At 31.8% G+C, this 21,632-nt stretch overlaps 1 protein-coding gene across 1 annotated transcript in view; it reads right to left on the reverse strand.

Annotated features, from left to right (window-relative positions):
- The window catches only part of EDIL3 (EGF like repeats and discoidin domains 3), a 501,725-nt gene that overhangs the window by 18,012 nt on the left and 462,081 nt on the right, over positions 1–21,632 (reverse strand). Inside the window, exon 10 of the mRNA XM_049766060.1 lies at positions 6,753–6,908. Coding sequence (XP_049622017.1) covers positions 6,753–6,908 — 156 coding nt within the window. The remainder of the gene's footprint in view (positions 1–6,752; positions 6,909–21,632) is intronic.

A 21,632-nucleotide genomic window follows, 5' to 3' on the forward strand; every position in this document is an offset into this window, starting at 1 on the left:
ATAGTTCAGCAGGTAAGGCATTTGGCTTACATGTGCCATACTAGGTTCAATTCCTGGTTACCTATATTGTCACCTAAACATTGCCACAAGTAAATCCTGAGTGCAGAGCCAAGAATATCCTCTGAAGAACATCTAGGTATAATTTAAAAACAACAACAAAAGAAAAACAAAGGCTAAGAACATACAAAATCAAAGTATGGTATTAATTTTATTGAAGTACTATTAAATATTAATTACTAAACTCACCAATCAAAAGATATAGAGTGGCTGATGTATTAGAAAACTAAACATCTGCTGCTTATAATAAATTCAATTTAACTGTTAAGATGAATATAGTCTCAAAGTAGAAGACTAGAAAACAATCATACAGGCAGATAGTAAGCTAAATAAAAGGTGGCCATGGCCATACTTATGCCAGAAATAAATGGCTTCCTTGTCGAGAAATAAAAGATAGATGGACACATTTGATCAAAGGATATTCACATCAAGAAGACAGCACTCATTAACATAAATGTACCAAATGAAGGATCATAAAACTATATAATCATAGAACATAAAATTAGTATAAGGCAACTTGAAGGAAAAAAAACAAAGAGAAATACACCAAGAAACATTGTAATTAAAATGGTTAGAGTGAAATATAGGGATACTATCCTGAAAGCAGTCAGAAAAAAATCTAAAAATTATTTTTAAGAAGTTTCCATAAAATCAGACCTTTCAAATTATGCCCTACAAGATACAAAATAACAGTATAATATATCAACACACTAAATGGAATGAACATCCAAACAAGATTGCTATATCTAGTTAGGTTATTGTTCAAATTCAATGGTGTAATATAAAATATCACCCAAGAATAACAACTATTGAGATTTCAACAATAGATATAATATTTTAACAATACAATCTCATATTGGGTATATAATTAGACACCAGTAAGGAAATCAAAACTTACAGGACAAAGAGAAGAGTTGGACTTAACTAACATCTGTAGTACTCTCTATACACAAAAAGCTGAATACTCAATTTTCTGCAGTGACCATGGCTAATTCTCTTGGACAGGACATATGCAGGGAAACAAAACATGTCTTCTATTGTCAAGAAGAATAGAAACTGTATCAAGTATAATGTCATAACATAATCCTTTGATTTTTGGAAACAAACTAAAAAACAAACTAAAAAACAGAAAGCTGAGATACTATGATATTGAAAAAGTCATTACTGAACAACCCTGGGATCAAAAGAGGAAGTAGAAAAACAGAATCCTCATACAGATGAGAATGAAATACATGAGCTACTAGGTCAAAGAGGTATAAAAAATAATCTTCAAGCAGATGAGAATAAAAGACATGAGCTACGAGAACATATCACACACACAGAGAAGTACATAGCATCATCCTTGTTTATTAAGAAAAATCGTTTCAAAAGCTTAATTTTAGTTTTAGGATCAATTAAAGTCAATTTTCCCTTTCTTATTTTTCAAATTAATGAAGGCCTCTATAAATATATAAGTCTTCTGGCCGCCTTCAGAAATCTTTCTTTCCAGAAAAGTCCCTCATATCCTTATTATGACTAGACCATTTGACAACAAATTAATTAGAAAGCTCGTTGAATGTCATGGTTAATTCCTGATGTGTTTGTGCCATTCATTCCTAATACCAAAACATTTTTTTGAAACTAGGGATTTTAATTTTTTTTATGCAAAAAACAGTAAAGTTGTAAGGTTTTTTTGCCTTTTCTTTAAAAAAAAAACTGGAAAGCTTCAGAGAGAAAAATAAAACAAAGTATCAACAGTTATGTCTTTTCTTCAAAGAAAAAAGCCCACATAATGTGAATTCAACTTTATTTGAATACCATAACATTAAGTCTAATACATTAGATTAGAAAAATCAATTTTATTTCTAATTTTTTTATGTAAGCACTCTTCCTAAAATTTATAATTATTTTAATTAGGTTTATAGCCTTTAGAATTAAATATTGAAAAGTGTCTGTCAATTTCTGAAATTTTCCTTCTAACTGTAATAAAAAACACCTCCATGGGTATAAAATAAAAGCCCCTTTCATGTGTGCAAAGGAACATTTGACTTTTAAATAAAACAGGCATTTCTTTTAATGAATCTGTGCTGTTTAGAAACAGAATTGTTGTTTTAATGATAAAATAAGGTGGACAAACAAGGTGAAAATAAGAACACAGATATTATAATAATTTTTTTCATTACTTGATTTATTATGGTGAATGCTAAATTTTGTAAAAAAAATTATAAAGTAAGTGATTCTTATGAAAATTCAGGGACTGTAGTGAGAAACATCTTAAGAGGAAAGAACAGATTCCTCAGTAATGGGGGCCAGAAAGATAGCACAGCAGTAGGGCATTTGCCTTGCACGTGACTGACCCAGAACGAACCCGGGTTCGATTTATGGCATCCCATTTGGTTCTGTGAGCCTTCCAGGAGTGATTTCTGAATGCTGAGCCAGAAGTATCCCCTGAGCGTCATCAGATGTGGCCCCCAAACAAACAAACAAACAACAAACTACAAAAAAAAAACCAGGAAAGAATAGTTGTCTATTTTACTTTGACCTTTGGTGAACTGGGCATATATACATATATTTGTATGAATATGTATTCATACAGATATCTAAGCACTACTTTGATCATTTATAATTTTCCTTATGTTGTTTACCCAATATGTGGTCAGATATGAGTAAACAAGCTGCTTTATATGCTTTCATAATGTTATTTATACCACTAATAGCAAACCTAAGTAGTTATTATGCTAAGAATGATTTTTCTAAAGTAATCTTCTTTGGGGATTTACATCAAACTTACAGAATCAGACCTCCAAATCTATTAGATCAGTATCCAATAAAAATTGAAATGTACACACAAACAGAAACACAGAGAAAATAGAGTTTTTGGTAACTTTTCCTTTAACTTATGTGACTCATGTGAAATATTTCACATGTACATATTTTGCCCTTGATTCTAATTCATTAATTATGTTTATTTGGATGAAAGCTTGCAGTGAATTTCACTTATAAATACTAAATGTATTTCTTCCTTAATAGACTATTGTACAAATTATTAAGAATCAATATATGATTATTTATTGAGCTCAGAAAAAATCTAATTGGTAGGTTCCACAAAACTTTTCAAAGAATTGAAGTCCATCTATAAATGCTAGAAAAAAATTATCAATAGATTCTTAATTAACAGTGATAACATTTGATTGCTATATATGAACACATATACTTATAGGTATTTTATATCTTCATGAATACACATGACAGTATATATCTTGTTTCCAATTGGTAAAATGTATGTAATATATTTTTCTTTTATTTCTTAAAATTCCCTTCTGTTGATGTTTATGCCCCCCCAGTTCTTTTTTTTAACATAAAGCATGTCTTTATGGTAGTAATACTGTTACATTCTTCATATAGTTTGTTGGTTTGAATTACTACTTCCATCAATATAAAATGAACTTATTTAAGGAATTTTCTTCACGATATAAACTTTGTTGTAATATAACCTAACTGGATGAATTTAAAAACTAGCTAAGAGATAGTTCATAGTGAGACTGTATATTTTGCATGTGGAAATTAGAGATTCAATATTTGAAACTACATAATCCAATCAGTACTAGGAGAAGAGCCTTCCTCTTCCCACCCTGCAAATAACAACTATTGGTTATAATGGCTACATTAAGTCAGCTGTCCTGCTCATAACATTAAAATGATTTATTTCTACAAAAAATATTTTCTTTGGACTAATGCAATTGCAACTTATTTTCTCACCTGGGAATTTTGGCTTACATATTTTTTTCATTTCTGTGTCCACTTACTCTCATAATTTTAATTTGCATAGTGGGACTCTATTTCTTTGTAATAAATAGACTTACTTGAGAAATGTTAAAATCATGACTTATTAATAAGTATAACTTCAAAGAATGGATTCATAAGCATACTCTTTTTTGTATATACGGGGGCAAGTTTCTAGATTTCTACGTTAATATGACAGTAAAAATGGGAAGTTTAAAATGCATATATTGATTATTAAAAATAATTGCTAAAATCAGAGAAAATTGTTATAGAAAATAACAAGAGAAATAAAGTGTTATTTAAAAAATACATTAAACCAATGAGTGAAAACTTTAAAAATAACATGAAAGATGCAAATAATAGGTAAATGAAAAATAAGTATAAAGCCAGTATTTCTGGATTTTTTAAAAAATGAAAAGATATAAATGTTTCAATTAAAAAGCTCTTATATGAGCAGGAGAATTAGTACAGTTGGTAGGTCACTCACTTTGCTTGTAGCAGACCTGAGTTTATCTTTATCATTTGATATGGACCCCGAGTTCCTTTAGGAATGAGCCCTAAGCTAAAGTCAGGAGTAGACCCTGAGCACTGCTAGGTGTGGCTCAGAAAGCAAAAGAAAAGCAAGAAAGCAAGAAAGCAAGAAAGCAAGCAAGCAAGAAAGAAAGCAAGAAAGCAAGAAAGCAAGAAAGAAAGAAAGCAAGAAAGCAAGAAAGAAAGAAAGAAAGAAAGAAAGAAAGAAAGAAAGAAAGAAAGAAAGAAAGAAAGAAAGAAAGAAAGAAAGAAAGAAAGAAAGAAAGAAAGAAAGAAAGAAAGAAAGAAAGAGAGAGAGAGAAAGAAAGAAAAAAAGAAAGAAAGAAAGAAAGAAGAAAGAAAAAGAAAGAAGGAAGGAAGGAGAAAGAAATAAATAGAAAAGAGGAGAAAGAAAGAATTAGATTGATAAAAAGGAAACTCAACTGTATGATGCATGAATACATCTCAATTAGGCTAAAATGATAAAAAGAATACAAATATATACCAATGCTGAATCTATCATAGAAGGCTTAATTATCTCAAATAGTTTATCTCAAATTATCTCAAAAAGTTTATTTTAGAACAATAAACATACTTTAAAGGTTATTTTCTGATAATAAAGAAGTTACTTGGTAAAGACATTAGACTACTAATTGTTATGTATCTTTTAATAAAAAACAGGCTTATAACTATTTTTGTTATTGAAAATACATAAAACAGAAAATCAGTAAGGATATTGGATATTTGGAAGAACTCAATCAAATAATTTGACCACCTTCATGAAAATTTTATATGCATTTTAAACAAAAATATAAATAGCCTATACCCAAATATTTAGTTTATCAATTGAGAAAATATCACATATAATCAATAATTATATAATTAATGCAAAATAAAATATATTTCATTATTTCATAGATTTAATTATACTTCTCTCTACACCTATTTTTCTAAATAAATCTATATAAAATTTTACTACTCTGAGTCAGTTGTAGTAACAATGGATTGTTATGAACAATGGATTAAAAACTTTCTTAAAATTAATTTCAAGAGCTAAATAATTTATAAAGTTTAAAACATCACATTACAGTACATACATCAGAAAGCCTTGTAAAAAGTGAAGTAAGAAAAGTAAAAATATCTGAATACTATGGAAGGTATTTGTCTATAGTAAAAAATTCATTTAAAGAGTTATACAAAACACCTCATTTAAACTAAGATGTCACTGATTATAAAATATGACATTATTATATTTCTTTTATAAAATTTAAAGTTCTCTGATTTTACTATAAGTGTTTTAAGGTATTAAGTGGCACATGGGTATGTTTCTAACAATATAAACCTAAAATATATGCTTCCTAAATTAAATTTTGTGTGGTAGTAATTCTGTTCAGTTGACTCTGAAAAAGTCATCCTAGGACAAACATTTCTAAGAAAATAAGTAATTATTTTGCTTACACTACCAAAAAAAGAAGTGTTCCCAGTCAAAGAGCTTGTTCAATGAAAAAGGTGTTTGCCTTGCATGCAGCAGGCCCAGGTTCAGTCTTCCACACCCAAAATCTTCCCATGGAGCCTGATAGAGTGATCCCTGAATGCAGAGTATTAAACACTAAAGATGTGGTCCCATGTCCTCACTGATATTTTCAACTTGATTATTGCTCAATAATGGTGATGAGCAAATAAACTTAATAAAATGTAAAAAATATATAATTAATTTAGAAATGTTTAATGCAATAAAGTCTGTTATGATATTTTATAAATCATGAAGTTATTTTTTAAAACCTAGAGTTCAAACCAATGCAATAATTTTAACCTTTATTCCAACTATTGGCATTTTTTAACAACTGATCATTAACTCTCTAAGGTCCTACAAAAATCCTTTTCAATAGACACTATAGAAAAGTTCTAAAGAAATAGTTTTAGAAAAATATTACAAAATACAATGTAATTTTATAATATGATGTATTAGTTATATGTATCGCTGTGACATTAAAACACTTTATATATAAATAAAACAAACCAAGGAAACAAAACAGAGAAATATCTGACTATTAATTATAATGAGCTAGTAAAATAGTCAATATTTTGTTCATTTCTAAATTATCAAAAGAAACATGAAAATTAATAAACCTTAAATATCTCTCAGCTTACATTTGGAAATTTTTTTCAGAAGATTTTTTTATAACCAATGTAGTTTCATAATAAAACAATAGTAGCATGTTCAAACAGAAATTATTTACATGATGTGATTTATAATAGATTAATCCACTTCTATCTGATCTTAATTGGCCATATCTTATGTATAATGCAAACAAATTTGAGTTTAACTTAAGCATATATCGCTTCTCGGCCTTTTGGCTAAAATCAAGTGTAATAACTTAAGCATATACTTCTTAATGGTATAAACCACTATAATAACTCACCTTATCTTTTCTTTGTTTTTCATCCTGGTATACAGTCCAGTGTTCTCCATCATTACTATATGCTAATTTGTAGGAGCCTACAAACTGTACATGACCAAAATCTTTTGCTCCTTGTGTAATTATGCCAGTCACTTTGGTGGGAACCAGAAGATCCATCTGCAAAGAGAAATAAAATTCTTTCAAGTGTCATACTGAAATTTATTAGGGGCTAAGGAGATAACTCAAAAGGTAAGAAGTCCTGAATTTATTCTTGGCATTGTATAACTTTTTACTGTCACTCCTTCACCAATAGTCCCTCTATCACCAAGTATCATCAGTTGTAGCTTTGTAGCTTTGAGCACTATAGGGCCTGCAATGCATACATCATTGTGACCAATAGACCATACAGCACAGTTGAGTATTGCTTGGCATGGCTCACAGGTCCCAGAGGAGTAGGTGGTAGGCTCTCTTCACTCAAAAAAAAAAAATCCCTTATAAAATTGTAAGTTAATTGAAGTCAGGAAATTAAAAAATTTACTAACTTCCAAATCCATTGAGTATTTTTATTTTGAAACTGATGACAAATCTATTACTGACTATTTTAATATTGCAATGGGAAAAGCTTACTTTGAAGTTTGTAAAAATATTTCACCTAATTTTAAACAAAATTGTGGAAATTTCAGCCTGTCAATTAATTTTATATTTAACTGACTAATTTAGCTTTGTGTTTTCTGTAACTAAAAGGTAGAGAACTTGCAAAACTGATTTTCTTAAGGCTGATCATTATTTCCCAGAGTTTGTGGTTAAAATTCAATTTTCTGAATTGACTGGTCAATTCAATGAAGATGAAAATAATTTTGCAATTGTCCACTTATCGGGAACAACAATATTATCAGCTGTTTCATAATTGTTACACTAAAGAAAATCTTTTTCATGAATCTTAATAACTTTAATAATATATAAATAATTAACATATTCATTGAATAAAAATAATTCCTTTTTAGAAAAAGCCATCTCAAAAACTGAGGAAAATGAATATATTTTATAAAAATTAAGTTACATTTTATATTTTATAAAAATTAAATTTAAAGTCAAAATATGGATCAGTGGTAAAGTGCATGTATTGCATGTACTTGAGATCTGGAGTTGATCATTTCTGGCACAACAGAATAATTAAAATACTAAAATATGTATCTATGACTTGCAGCCTCTGTGGTCATATATACATTTCTGCAAAGTGTAATTTAAGGGGTAATCTGACTCATGATGGTTTACTAAAATTATATTCAAAGAAACATAATGAAATGCAAAGGATGAGACTAATTTTCAAAGAAGAATATTTAATATTTAATGGTGCAGTATTTTCCTTTGTTCTCTAGTACATCCTTTCTTACTCACTATTATGCTAATAAAACAAATAGGAAACTTTATTCTCTGTTCAACATGTAGATGAATCATGTAAGCTTTGCCTCTTGTTTTTATTAATGTTCCTTGATCTATAACTTCCCCTCTCCTACAGAAGCCACCTACTTCCTTCTACTTCCTGTGACTAAGTGCCTTGTTACATCCTTGATCTTATCATCTTTACTGTCATCATCCCTTGTCTGACCTTAGTGGTTTTCAACTATTATGTCTCTGCTTCTAATTTAGGTCCTCCATCCTGTGGGACATAATTGCCACAAATAGTTAGATACAGATCACATACAGGTCATAAATGAGAAGTATTCCAAGGAAGACTGTACTGAATGAATAATATTTATTAATTTAGATGCTCATCAATGCCCATCATTAAAGGTATGGTAAAAGCTTCTAAGGCTTCATGACCTAATGTAATGTCCTAAAAATTAATGTCTACTTATTAAAAATTACTTAAGATATTAAATAGATTAAGATAGAAACTGCATTAAACGTTTAATAAAAAGACTTTTAGAAAGTTGATTGGCACAATTAAAAAACTTAAAGTCATACTACATCATCCTGATATTCTGTGGGTTCATTACCAATTCAGTAAAGCAAAATATTTTTTGTTTATTTGTTTTTGGTCCACAACCATTGGTGATGTGAGCTTACTCCAGGCTTTACACTCTGGGATCACTCTGGCATGCTCAGGGGGATCATAATTCAGAGCCTGCCGTCCTTTGTAAGGCAAGTGCTCTACTTGCTGTTCTATTATTGCTTCTAGCCAGTCAGCTACACAACTTTCTGATTCAATATCTCCAATCCATTAACCATCAATATGGCTTCTAACTCAAAGATTTCTTCCCAAATTTTTGAGTATCTCTAAAATTTTTGTAGAAGCTTAATGTTTTCTCAAAATAATAAGCAAATGTAAAATAACTTTAAATCCTAAATATAAATAATCATGGTTTCATAATGTAAGGAAAACTCTGTTAAATTTCTACATTTTCACCTGTCTGGGCTTAAATTCGTGTATTGTTTTGACTTCCTAAATTCACTCTATACATAGCTAATATTCATCAAATTGCTCTCAATGCTATTGCTACTCAATTAAAACGATGTATTAAGAACTCCGAATCATCACTATAAGCAGTAATTACAAAGGATATCAATGAATTCTTATTAACAATCATATAACATCATTGGGAAAGGAAACATTAGTTGCTGCACCTCTGTCCCTTAGCTAAGATGACACAACATAAAGTCTTCTATTGGGGCCGGAGTGGTGGTGCAGCAGTAGGGCATTGTCTTGAATGCAGCCAACCCAGGAGGGACCTGGTTTGATTCCGGCATCCCATATGGTCCCCTGAGCCAGGAGCGATTTCTGAGCGCAGAGCCAGGAGAAACCCTCTAGCGTCACCGGATGTGGCCCAAAAACCAACCCCTGCCCCCCCCCAAAAAAAAAACAGTCTTCTATCAACTTTTTTTTTGAGATATTTCATAAATTCAGTTGGGTTTTCTGCTGGGTGGAGCTGTTTTCTCCTTAGGTTGTATGTCTTGGCTCTTTCTCACAGATAATGTTTTTCTTCCAATAGAACCGGTTCTCTTTTCCAGCTTAAAAAAAGTCCCAAAATTATTAAATTTTTTTGTTCCAATTAAATCAGCTTCTTGACTTAAATTAGTCAGCAATCTGTTTCTTTCTGGATTTTGTCCTAAAATTTTTTATTAAGCTTATAATGCCAGGCTTAAAGCAAACCTTTTTTTCAGTTATAAAAATCATTCTCCACCACACACATACTTAACACAAGGATGCTGCAACAGGCATGGACGAAGAGACAGGAAGCCTTTATGTTAATCATCTGAGAGAATTCCAGTGGGGACAGATGGTTCTAGGACTTGCTCTGCCCAAACTATAGATTCAGGGGCAAACATTTGATCATGATGTCTCAAATTTTTTATTCCCACCACTAATAATGTAATTTACATAGCTTAAGTAAATAAAAACACATTCATCTGGATCTATGTTCTCATTTGACCCAGGGAACTCTGTTCTCTTACAGATCTCCTTGGTTGAAATTGCATAACAAACATGCTAAAAGCAAACAAGCAAATCCTTCTGATATTTTAGACCCTCGTCTCCCAAGGTTTGGCTCAAAGAGAGCAAATATTTTTAGGGGACTGAAGGGGCCCGGGAGTTAACCATCCGACTCAGTTACTTCTCTTTATGTCTAAATTTTTAATCTTAAAATTTATTTTATTAGTTACCATGATTACAATACTGTTAATGGTAGGCTTTCTTGTGTACCCTTTCTCTTCTTTTCCCCTTCCCCTTAGAAAACTTCCTACTAAAAGACCATTTTTCACTATCAATTGCCTCTGGGCACTTTTATATCCTTACTATTTTTCTTTATATCCTGTGATTCAATGTGATCATTTTGTGTCTGTCTCTCCTCTTCTGACTAGCTTCACTTAGCATGATACACTTCAGATCCATCCACATAGCAGTAAATTGCATGATTTTATCTTTTTTTTTTTAACCAAATAGCATTTTATTGTTTATATGCACCAATTTCTTTATCCAGTCATCTGTTTTTGGGGGCACTTCTAGATGTTGGCTCTCATGAATAATGTAATTAAAGATGGTAATACAAAATGTATTTTTAATAGAGTTTTTGAAACTTATATATAGATACCCAGAAGTGGAATTCTGTATTATATGTGAACTCAATTCCTATTTTTTTGAGAAGCATTCATATAATTTTCCATAAAAGGCTGTAGTCACATATGCATTTGATTGATTGTGTTTCATACAAAAAAAATCTTTAACAAAGCTTATGCTGGACGGAACTGGGACTACTGCCTAAGTATGTTCTTTGACATACTTAGAAGTCAAGAAATAATCTACGATTAAAGATGCCACAATATGTAGTAATAGAAAATCCCAGACATTCTTGTTTTTGCCTGTGTGGAGTAGTGTTTCTTCTTGTTGTTCTTTTTGTTTGTTTGTTTGTTTTGTTTTCTTTTTTGGGCCGCACCTGGTGACGCTCAGGGGTTACTCCTGGATATGCGCTCAGAAATCGCTCCTGGACACTCCAGCCCCACTTATAGTAGTGTTACTTCTTAAGAAGGCAAGTGTCATAGTAAAATCCATCAATTCTTTATAGTGAAGGCAACTAGTAAAATTAGAAATGTGATGGTGACAAGTAACTTATTTGATTGGAGCCAGATGATTACTTGACTGGCTCTGGGGCAAGCATTTTGCCAGGATAACTTAATCTCCTCATCTAAACTGTAGCCTACTACCAATAATAGCCTTGTAATTCACATAACCTAAGTAAATAAAATAAAAGAATAAATGAATTTTATGAACAGGTGATGTTAATAGATGTAAAGATAATACAGTCTATTATATATATGGCTATTTATCATTTTAATAGCAATAACAATAAAAATTTAGGAAAAAAAGTATCCATTATCTCACTCAAAACACCATATGAAAAATCTTAATATACAGGAAGGATGAGAGCTATAGTATTGTGGGAGGGAGCTTGCCTTGTGTACAGTGTACGTGTATTTAATCTCCATTAAATTGTCCCTCTGGGCTCTGCCAGGAGAAATCCCTGAGTGCAGAACAGGACTAATCCCTGAGTACTGGTGGAAATGACCTTTGAACATGGTCGTGGATATACTAAAATGTGTATAATAATAATGCCAATTTCCTTGATTTTAATGCAAATGATCTTAAAATGGTGAGAAAATGTAGTTGACTGATCAGTCAAGACTGCTAAGTAGGTATGCAATAGAAGTGAATTAAATAAACTGATTTATCAGAAAAATATCGTGTAAATTTTTCTAAAATGTTCTTGTGTTTATTATTATTATATTAGCTTTTTTGAATTACATGTTATTCCTTAATGGAGTATTGTAAAAGCAACTTATTGTGAAGAAATATATTTGAATTTAATAAAATTGTTTAGTATTTAAAGTGGAATTATTAGCAAAGTTTAACTTTAGTTTTAATAAAGAAAAATTTATCTTATAGCATATACAATTTTCATATATAACATATATGTGAGATTGCTGTTTCAGTAGTTTAGAATGCTATAGAGTCTATTAATATGCTTTTATAAGAACTCATCATTGTATTCTTCCAAAGCGTTTTCATTTCCAAGATTATTTAAATATTTAAGGTGGCAATTTAAGTTTAATATCAAAATTTAAACTAGTAACATCAGAATAAAGTATATACCACAAAATACTTCCAAAGGATAGAGATTTTTTTTTGTTGAGGTCACCTGGTAAATTGTATACATTCCTACAAAATATATCATCTGCTCTTTCATATTTTTATTTAACTAACTTTTATTTTGGGGCCACATTAGACTGCTCAGGTTTACTCCTGGATTTGTGTTCAGGGACCACTCCTGAAACACAAAACTGTTTTGTTTTATTATTTTTTTCACTTTGGCAGAGAGATCAGACCTGGTGCTAACCATCAGAATTTCCGTTTTCATCTCACTGTTACCAGCGGCAAGAAATTTCTCTTTGTCCTTTAGATATCAACATTGCCTCCGGCTTCATTAATAATACTCCACAGACATTTCTGTACAAATGGTTTAGCTGGTTTGAAGGACAAAACTCTCCTCTACTTTCAGTCTTTTGTCTGATGATAAAAACCATGCAGACTCATTTTCTGCCAGCATGGTATGCCTTGGCCTGCAGTAAAGTGACACACTTCTCTCTAGTCACCTGGGCAGGTTTTGAGTCTTGGCCTCTTCTGATTGAGAAGTCAGAGTACCTACAATGTAGTTGGAGAGGTCTCCACACAGAGCCCAGAAAAATCAGTGGCTGTCATATATTTGTACACTGACTTGATAGATTTTGGGAAGGTAATATAAGGCTGCTGTAGCCATGATTAAGAAGAAGTATGAGTGATTGATTCTTATTATAAGCTCAATATAGGAACATTTAAAATCAGGTCTGCTTTATCAGATCCAGGAACATAGCAAATAATGTTCTTACAAAAACACTTTAAAACATATGTAAAAAAAAAACTACCGCTTAGACAAGTCTGTTTGAGAAAATATTCAAATTATAAAATTATTAATATTTTCAGAGATATTTAAGTGGAAACACCAAAGTTATATATTATATATTATTAATATTATCAATAAGAAATACAGTTAATAAAATATCAATAGAAATGAATACAATGCCCTAGTGTTTAATTTATTAAATCATAACATATGAAGGAAAAATACCTTGAATTTATCTTTAACTGAAATTATTTCTGAAATAACCTACATATACAGTTTCAGAATAACTGTAAGCAACTTGTATTAAAAGTAAGTAAAGTTGGGTCAGGAGAGATAGAGTGGAAGTAAGGCATTTGTCTTGCATGCAGAAGGACAGTGGTTCGAATCCCAGCATCCCATATGGTCTCCCGAGCCTGCCAGGAACGATTTCTGAGTGTAGAGCCAGGAGTAACCCCTGAGCACTGCTTGGCGTGACCCAAAAACCAAAAACCAAAATAAAATAAAATAAAAGTAAGTGAAGTTGCCATAAGGCAATTATGTTAACATAGTTTTATAGACTCTTTACAAAATTTCATAATTTCCAATAATCCAATATCGGATAAAATAAAAATGTTTAATTGTATGTAGGATATAATTTATAAGGAATTATATACAACTGTATCATTTGACTCAGTACATTTAACTTTTTCAGTTTTTATTTTCAGGTCACACTTGATAGTGCCAGTATTTACTCCTAGACCTTCTTCACTCAGGGATCACTCCTGGAAATACTCATGGGACCAAAAGTGATGCTGGGGATAGATTCAGGATCCAGATCTTCCATACTATTCCTCTAATACTTTAGAAAATTCTTAAATAAAATAACCATACTTTTCTTTTGTGTTACAACTTTCAAATGAGTTAACTAAAAATACTTGTGGAGAGTGTGGAGTTAATGTTTCTTCTTTCTTTACATTTTTATTCTGAGTTTGACTTAGCAAGGACCTTTTACATATTCTGTGAATGAAGATTCAGGTTTGACTTAAATTACAAATGATGCTATCATTATTAAACTGGCCAAGGGAGACTTAAGAGGAGCATAATTATATCTAGTAAACAGATTTGAATATTTATAGCAAATATTTTGCTATATAAAATATATAGCAAATATTTTGATATTTATATTAGAACCATAATAAAGTGGAAAACAAAACAAATAGTAAATCCTTTCCATATAATTTAGAAAACAATACCAGTTTGAAATTAAGTTTCTTATTTTGTATTTTTGATAGCACACAATTAGTAAAATCTAGTTCATATCTTTCATAAAGTCAAAGATTTAGTTAACATAACATCAACCTTCAACACACTTTAAGAGCCAGAATTTGTTTCTTATTTATGTGAAAATAAAGTTTGAATGGGCCAGGGCAATACTTAGAGCAGGTAAACATTTGCCTTCCATGTGGCCAACCCAGGTTCAAAGTTAGGCATCCCCTCTAGTCTTCTGAGCCTACCAGGAGTGATTTTTTTCCTGTTTTTGTTTTTTTGCTTGTTTGTTTGTTTGTTTTATTTTAGGTGGCACAGCCAGTGACTATCAAGGGTTACTCCTGGCTCTGCTCTCAGAAATCACTCCTGGCTTGGGGGACCATATGGGACGCCACGGGATCGAACTACAGCCCATCCTAGGTCAGCCAAGTGCAAGGCAAATGTGCCTTGAGTAATTTCTAAATGCAGAGCCAGGGGTCACCCCTAAGCACAGACAATTATAGTCCATAAAACGAAAAAAAAAGAAAACAGTTTCAGTATAAATTCTTGACAACTTTATCATATGCAATTTTATCAAACTTTGATATTTGTATAACTTGTATACATTTTAACTGCTGATATATGTAAATCCAAATTTTGTATATGAAAATATCTATCAATATGTAGATTTGTTTTATTGTCATATATATGATAAAATTGCCTTATACAAATTTAAAATAATCTTCATTTGCAAAATTGTTCTTATTCTGTGGCAATAATAAAAATCCTGAGAACTTTAAAACTAAAATATCTACCTCTCAAGCTACATGGTAAGTTACTATTGCCTGTCTTAAAAATTAAAAGTCCTTTGAGACACAGAATATTTTATAGAGCATGCCATATATTTTATGTGCTTTGTTTTCATTCTTATAATTAGTAATTTCATCCATAGTATGATGTACATCACATTGCCTTATTAAGATCATATGCACATTAATGTGTTAATTTTAGATTTTTTTGGTCTTAGTTGAATATGTACATTTTTAATGGTGATTGGTTTTTAACAAAGATTTAATGTTTTCAAATCCTTTATCATTACAGAAGTTGATTGTGACACAGTCTCTAGAATTAAGCATGAGGTAAACACTACAGATTGCTTTGGAAAATGTACTATCAATATCAACAGTTGAAAAACAGTTCAAGTCAGCTTGTTGCTCTGAGGTGATTGGAAGAAGGAGATAGATATAACTCAGCAGGCAAAGAAATGCCCGTAGATCTCTGGGTTTATAGCAATTGAAACAGAAAATGCGATGTTCTCAAGAATGATTTTTAACAATTAAATATATTGTTCATTTTATCAGAATATACATGTACTCTGTATTATGCAAACAAAGACAATTATTTTAATTAAAATGAAAGCAAGCTATATAACACTGTCAGCATTCTGTATGTATTGCAAGAACAAGTCTGACTTCTGTGGGGAGTTCTTCATCAATGTCTCAGTCACCACAAATTAAAATTATTGTCTTGATGGCCTCATTTGAAACCATGGTTATAGATTTCCTCATCGAGTACCCATAAGATCTGCATGTTTTATTTATTTACATTGATTTATTCATAGTATATATCTCATCCAAATTCTTTCATGATCATCGATCCTCATTTCTATAAATTTAATTCCCACATAGCAATAATGACCATATGTAAATTTAAGGTTCCAATGTCCTAGTCTCCTCCTATTTTTACAAATACATATTTCTTAACCATTTTTTCCCTAATATATATCTAAGACCTTGAGAAATATTATATGATGAATATAAAATGGCTCCTATGCTGGTGAAATTTATCATCTATAGAACATATTTTAATTAATTTTACAATACAATATGACCTGAATACATCAGTAATGAATTCTCCAAGAGGCAGAAATAAACCTATTATTTAGAATGTCATGCCTTAAATATAGAGTACATAGCTTTCAAAAAAATGTGTTTTTCCTATTCATATGTGAATAAGATTCTATTCCTTTCTTTAAAAAATACTATTTAAGAAAATTACATCTATACATATATATCAGCATCTCAGAATTTATACAAGGGCTCATTTGTGCAATCAGCTCAAACAATCTCATATTTTAAAAATCACATTCTTTAAAACTATTCATGCACTATATTTTCTATTACTATAAAATAGCTCATAAACCACAGTCTAAATTAGGTATAGAATTAATAAATCACTTGGAACAAACTCATTATATTAAACTTATTTAAGTTTTTGCATATGTAATCAATATTTTAAAAACTCTACAAGCTATACCTCACTTCACAGAAGACTCAGTTCTTCAAGTGAAGAGTCATGAAATAACTCCAGGGGTTGATGAACACTTGCAATAATTGTCCTTGATATTTCACATGTGACTTCAGGCACAATATTCCTGACATTTTCAATATAATTTTCAGTGTGATAATCATCAGAAGTGAACAAAACAGGAAATTGAAGTATAATTCTCTTTTATTTGAGATCAAGGTCACTTAAAGATCATGAAATTGAAAACTAGCTTAATGAAATTCAGACCCTGATTTAAGCCCCAGTCTGTGACTCATAGTACAGTAGTACTCGGGTTTACATGTCCCCAGAACTGAACATAAAACTTAAAAAAAATCTTAATTCAAAACAAAAGAAATGCAGACATTGATTTAAACAACAGCAGCAGCAGCAACAACAACAACAACAAAAAGAATCATAGGCTTCAATATACAATTTATTAGACAGAATAATGTCAAAAGTGTAACTTAAGAACTTATATAATTTTAAATGGAACCAAGAATGTATAAAAACACACCCAAACAAGGGCCAGACCGGTGCCACAAGCAGGTAGGGTGTTTGTCTTGTACCATTAACCTAGGACATCCCTCTGCGTCCCATACAGTCCCCCAAGCCAAGAGTGATTTCTGAGCACAGAGTAGGTTTATAAAAAACTCTGTCCATGAGGAAACAGCAACAATTTGATCTAAGGGCAGGTTGCCCTAACTCATCACCTAACAGTTAGATGATATCAGAAGACACTCTGTCCTTTGATCAGTGCAAAAAATAAGATCACTAAATATAGAATACAGGCAACAACAACCATGACTGAGCAGAACTTGTCGAACCATAAAGAACGACTCATTTCCAGACTTCATCCTACCATCTGTCCAAAAAGCAAGATCTCCAATTACGAGGACTGACTTTGACAATCATAACTGAGCGGAACATTTCCTGGATCACAAAGAAAGACTTTGGAGTTTGACAATGAACAGGTCTGGAACCCATAGCTAGGCTCATGCTTCAACATTGGAGACATCCTGTATCTCTTAGGCCAAAGGAATTTTCTTCCTAATATCTCAATACTTGAGAAAAAACAAAAACAAAACACACACACACACACACAACATACACACACACACCCCCAAACAAAAAGCCTCCCCAAAAAGCCCTCCTTTTTTTCTAAATTCATATTTATAGACAGGGGCTTCTGCCCACTTTTTAAAAAATTAGAATCATAGAAAATGAATCATCTTGTTCTGCTGCATCTTTCTATGTCTTCCTACAAATTGAGGGAAAAAAGTGGATAGTACCAGGGCAAAGCAGTTTCATGAGCATTGAGTGGAAATAAAAAATGATTAGTCATAAATACTCAATTCAAATCTAATGACAATAGAATCAAGAGATCCAAACCACAGCTATATAAAAAAGGGACCTGTTACACTAGCAGTTCAAGGGGCTAAGATTAGAGGTATGGCATGCATTCTGGGAACACTGGGGGAGAAAAGTTATCACTGGTGGTGGGAATTGCCCCAATTCATTGTCACTATGTACCTTATATATAACTGTAAAAGACTTGTAATTCACATTGATCTCAATAAAAATTAAAAAAAAGCAAAGAAATAGAACATATGCTGAAATAAAAGAAATAAAATGCTAGAAGCAGGTGATAAGATAGGAAAGAAAAAGATAATGAACAAACTTTACGATGAATAAAATAGTTTAGTATAGTTTCTAAATACAAAACATTATGCAAAAATCTGTAACATTTACATTTACAAGCTTGAGTCAATTAGGAAATGTAAATTTAAAAAGTTTTATTCTCAAAGGCAACTAATTGCAGTACTTTATTTTAGTAGTTATAACAAAACTACTTACATAAATAAAAACATAGGCGGCTGGAGAGATTAGTAGACCAAGTACTTTTCCTACCTCTCCTGCCATTCCCTCATCCTCCCTCCCTCTCTCATTTCTTTTTTATAGGATAACTTTTATTTACTTAGAGGTGAGAAGAGAGAAAGAAAGGAAGTATAGGTTCAATAAGAATACAGGTTTTTTTTTTTTCAAAGTGGGAAAACAAGTAAAGAAGCAGTCAAGCAAGCAAGATATTTGTTGTTTAAGTGAGAACACAGGTTTGAAGAGCAAGCCATTTCACTCAGACAACTGATGGTTTCCCAAGCCCAGCCGGAAGAGATCCCTATAGGCAGACATAGGAATAAGTTGAGTAACCTGGTTGTGTCTCAGCCCACACAAATAAATACAAAATAGTAAAAACATGGGTGTCAGAAATAGTACAGGAGTTAGGTACATGTCTTGGAGCAGCCAACTCTAGTTCAAAGACCTGTACTACATATGGTTCCCTGAGCATTGCCAATAGTGATCCCTAAGTATCACTGAGTGTGACCCAGTAACAAACAAACAAACAAACAAAAGGTCTAAACAATATTTTTGGTATCTAGTGAATACATAAAATAAAATTTAGACCTCATGCATTGTTCATGAAATACAAATTACTTTCCAGAACAATTTAATACTGAAAGTTTTAAAAAATGCACAACTCAACAATTGTATTGCTCTTTGTAATCTTAAACTAGCAAACATAAATAGAGGTGAGTACAATGATATTTGCTATACTGTTTTATTTTAATTTTATTTTTTCATAGTGCAGATGATACTAAGAGATTTTAATTTGGTAGGGCAGTGCCTGTTGGTAACAGTATAGAAAGGATTGGGCCCAGGGTTGCAGTTTTGTGGCCCAGCATACTCTGGTTGCAAAGGCTATTCAGACTTTCAAACCACCAAGTTCTGGAGAGTGAGCTCAGGATCTTGTGTATGCTTAGCATGTGCTCTGTCCCTTGAGCTATTGCTTCAGTTCCAACTTCCAGTCATAGCAAATAGTTATGCTATTGACTATATTGCATATATAGTAGCATATATAATTATATATAGCATCTATTTAGTATATATTTATAGCATATAGCATGAACATAAGAGTCCATGAATTAAAAAATTAAACAGGTTTAGGGGACAGAGCTATAGAACAGAATGCAGAGCATTTGTTTTGCACCCACAATCATCCATATCCCACATGGTCCCTTATGTTTGTGAAGACTGATTTTTGAAAACAAAACCAGGAGTAACTTCTCAGTGCACTTGGTATGGCCCCAAAACGAACTAACAAATGAAAATAATTAAATAGGTTTATATTCATTGAAAGGATAAAGTGATTACAATGAACTTAGAAAAAAATCAAATTACAGCATTTAGCAAATACAAACACATTTAATGTGAACCATATAACACGATGTATTTGAGTATGGATTTTCATAAATCTTTCCTTCATTAACAAAGGGAGGGTTAGGTTTTATTACTATCAACTTTCCTCCCAATATAACCAAAGGTCTCATCCTGCCTTGGAGTGAAGATTCAGGTGAGGGATAGAGGGATAGGTTAAGCCTATAGGGGATTTAGTAGTCTGGTTCTAAAATTGTCATGTTTTCAGTTTGTGGCAATTTTATTTCTGAGAAGAACAATAAAAGCTCATACATTACAGAAGCAGAAGCAAGTTAATGTCTCACCTGAACTTGGGCTTTTAAGAAATAAATTATGTGAACATATTAGCAGATATTTTTCTTTTTTTGGGGGGGGGCACACCTTGTGAAGCTCAGGGGTTACTCCTGGCTTTGCGCTCAGAAATTGCTCCTGGCTTGGGGAACAATATGATGTCAGAGAATGGTACTGTTCTCTGTCCTGGATTAGCCATGTGCAAGGCAAATGCCCTACCACTTGTGCCACTACTCCAGCCCCAAACAGATATTATTCTTATACTTCCCCACTGCTTTTTAATTGGAGGGTTTGTGTGAGGTTGGGAAGGAATTAGTGTTAGTAACATTTATTTCTTCTCCTGCAGACTTGGGGCTCAGGCCAGCTTTCTATGCCAGGAGGACGACACCAAACAGTGGGGACTTGGTAAACTGTGTGTGTTTGTGTGTGTGTGTGTGTGTGTGTGTGTGTGTGTGTGTGTGTGTAAGAGAGAGAGAGACAGAGAGAGAGAGAGTGAGAGAGTGCGAGAGTGTGAGAGAGTGAGAGAGAGTGAGAGAGTGAGAGAGTGAGAGAGAGAGAAAGAGAGAGAGAGAGAGAGAGAGACAGAGACAGAGACAGAGAGAGAGAGAGAGAGAAACGAGGCTGGCAACACAGATTTTTGAATTATCTCCCTAACCCACATTTATTTTACCCCAATGTTACTAAAATCGTAAGTCAAACAGAGTCACTATAGAGAGGTTATGTCCTAGAAGTTACTTACTTAATTTGTTGAGGTGCTGTTTTATGAGGAGTTTAGGGTTTGTAAAGAATTACTTATTGTTAGTAGTTGAAGTATAATGTAACAAGCATAATTAGGTAAGAGGAAAAAATAAAATTAAAATTAAACAGGATGGGAAAATCAATTGTATTATGATAATGGTCTGAAACAAAAATTTAAAAGTCTTATATAAAATTAAATTTGACCAGAATAAATGGAATATATATTCAGCAAAAATATAAAATATCAGTGAAAAACATAAAGGGTCACTGTATACATGAAATATAAAACATTCTCTAGTAATGGAACAAAGTTGATAATGTTAAAACAGAAATATTTCTAAATTTATTTTAGGTCTAACAAAATCCAAGTAGAATTTAAGTGACTTATTTGGGAAATTAACAAGTTGTTCCTTACTTTCAGACAGAAATTCAAGGGACCCAGAATAATAAAAATAACCTGGAATAGGAACAACATTGAAAAATCAGATTATTTTATCCCAAACTTGATAAAAGGCTACAATAAACAAGAGTATAGCACTGACATTATTATCAATATATGCACATACAAATATACATCAGTATATATGCATATATAGGAATATATATGTGTGTACTATGAAGAAATATAACACTCAAC

Source organism: Suncus etruscus, chromosome 2 (assembly GCF_024139225.1).
Source record: "Suncus etruscus isolate mSunEtr1 chromosome 2, mSunEtr1.pri.cur, whole genome shotgun sequence".
In the NCBI taxonomy this organism is placed as follows: domain Eukaryota; kingdom Metazoa; phylum Chordata; class Mammalia; order Eulipotyphla; family Soricidae; genus Suncus; species Suncus etruscus.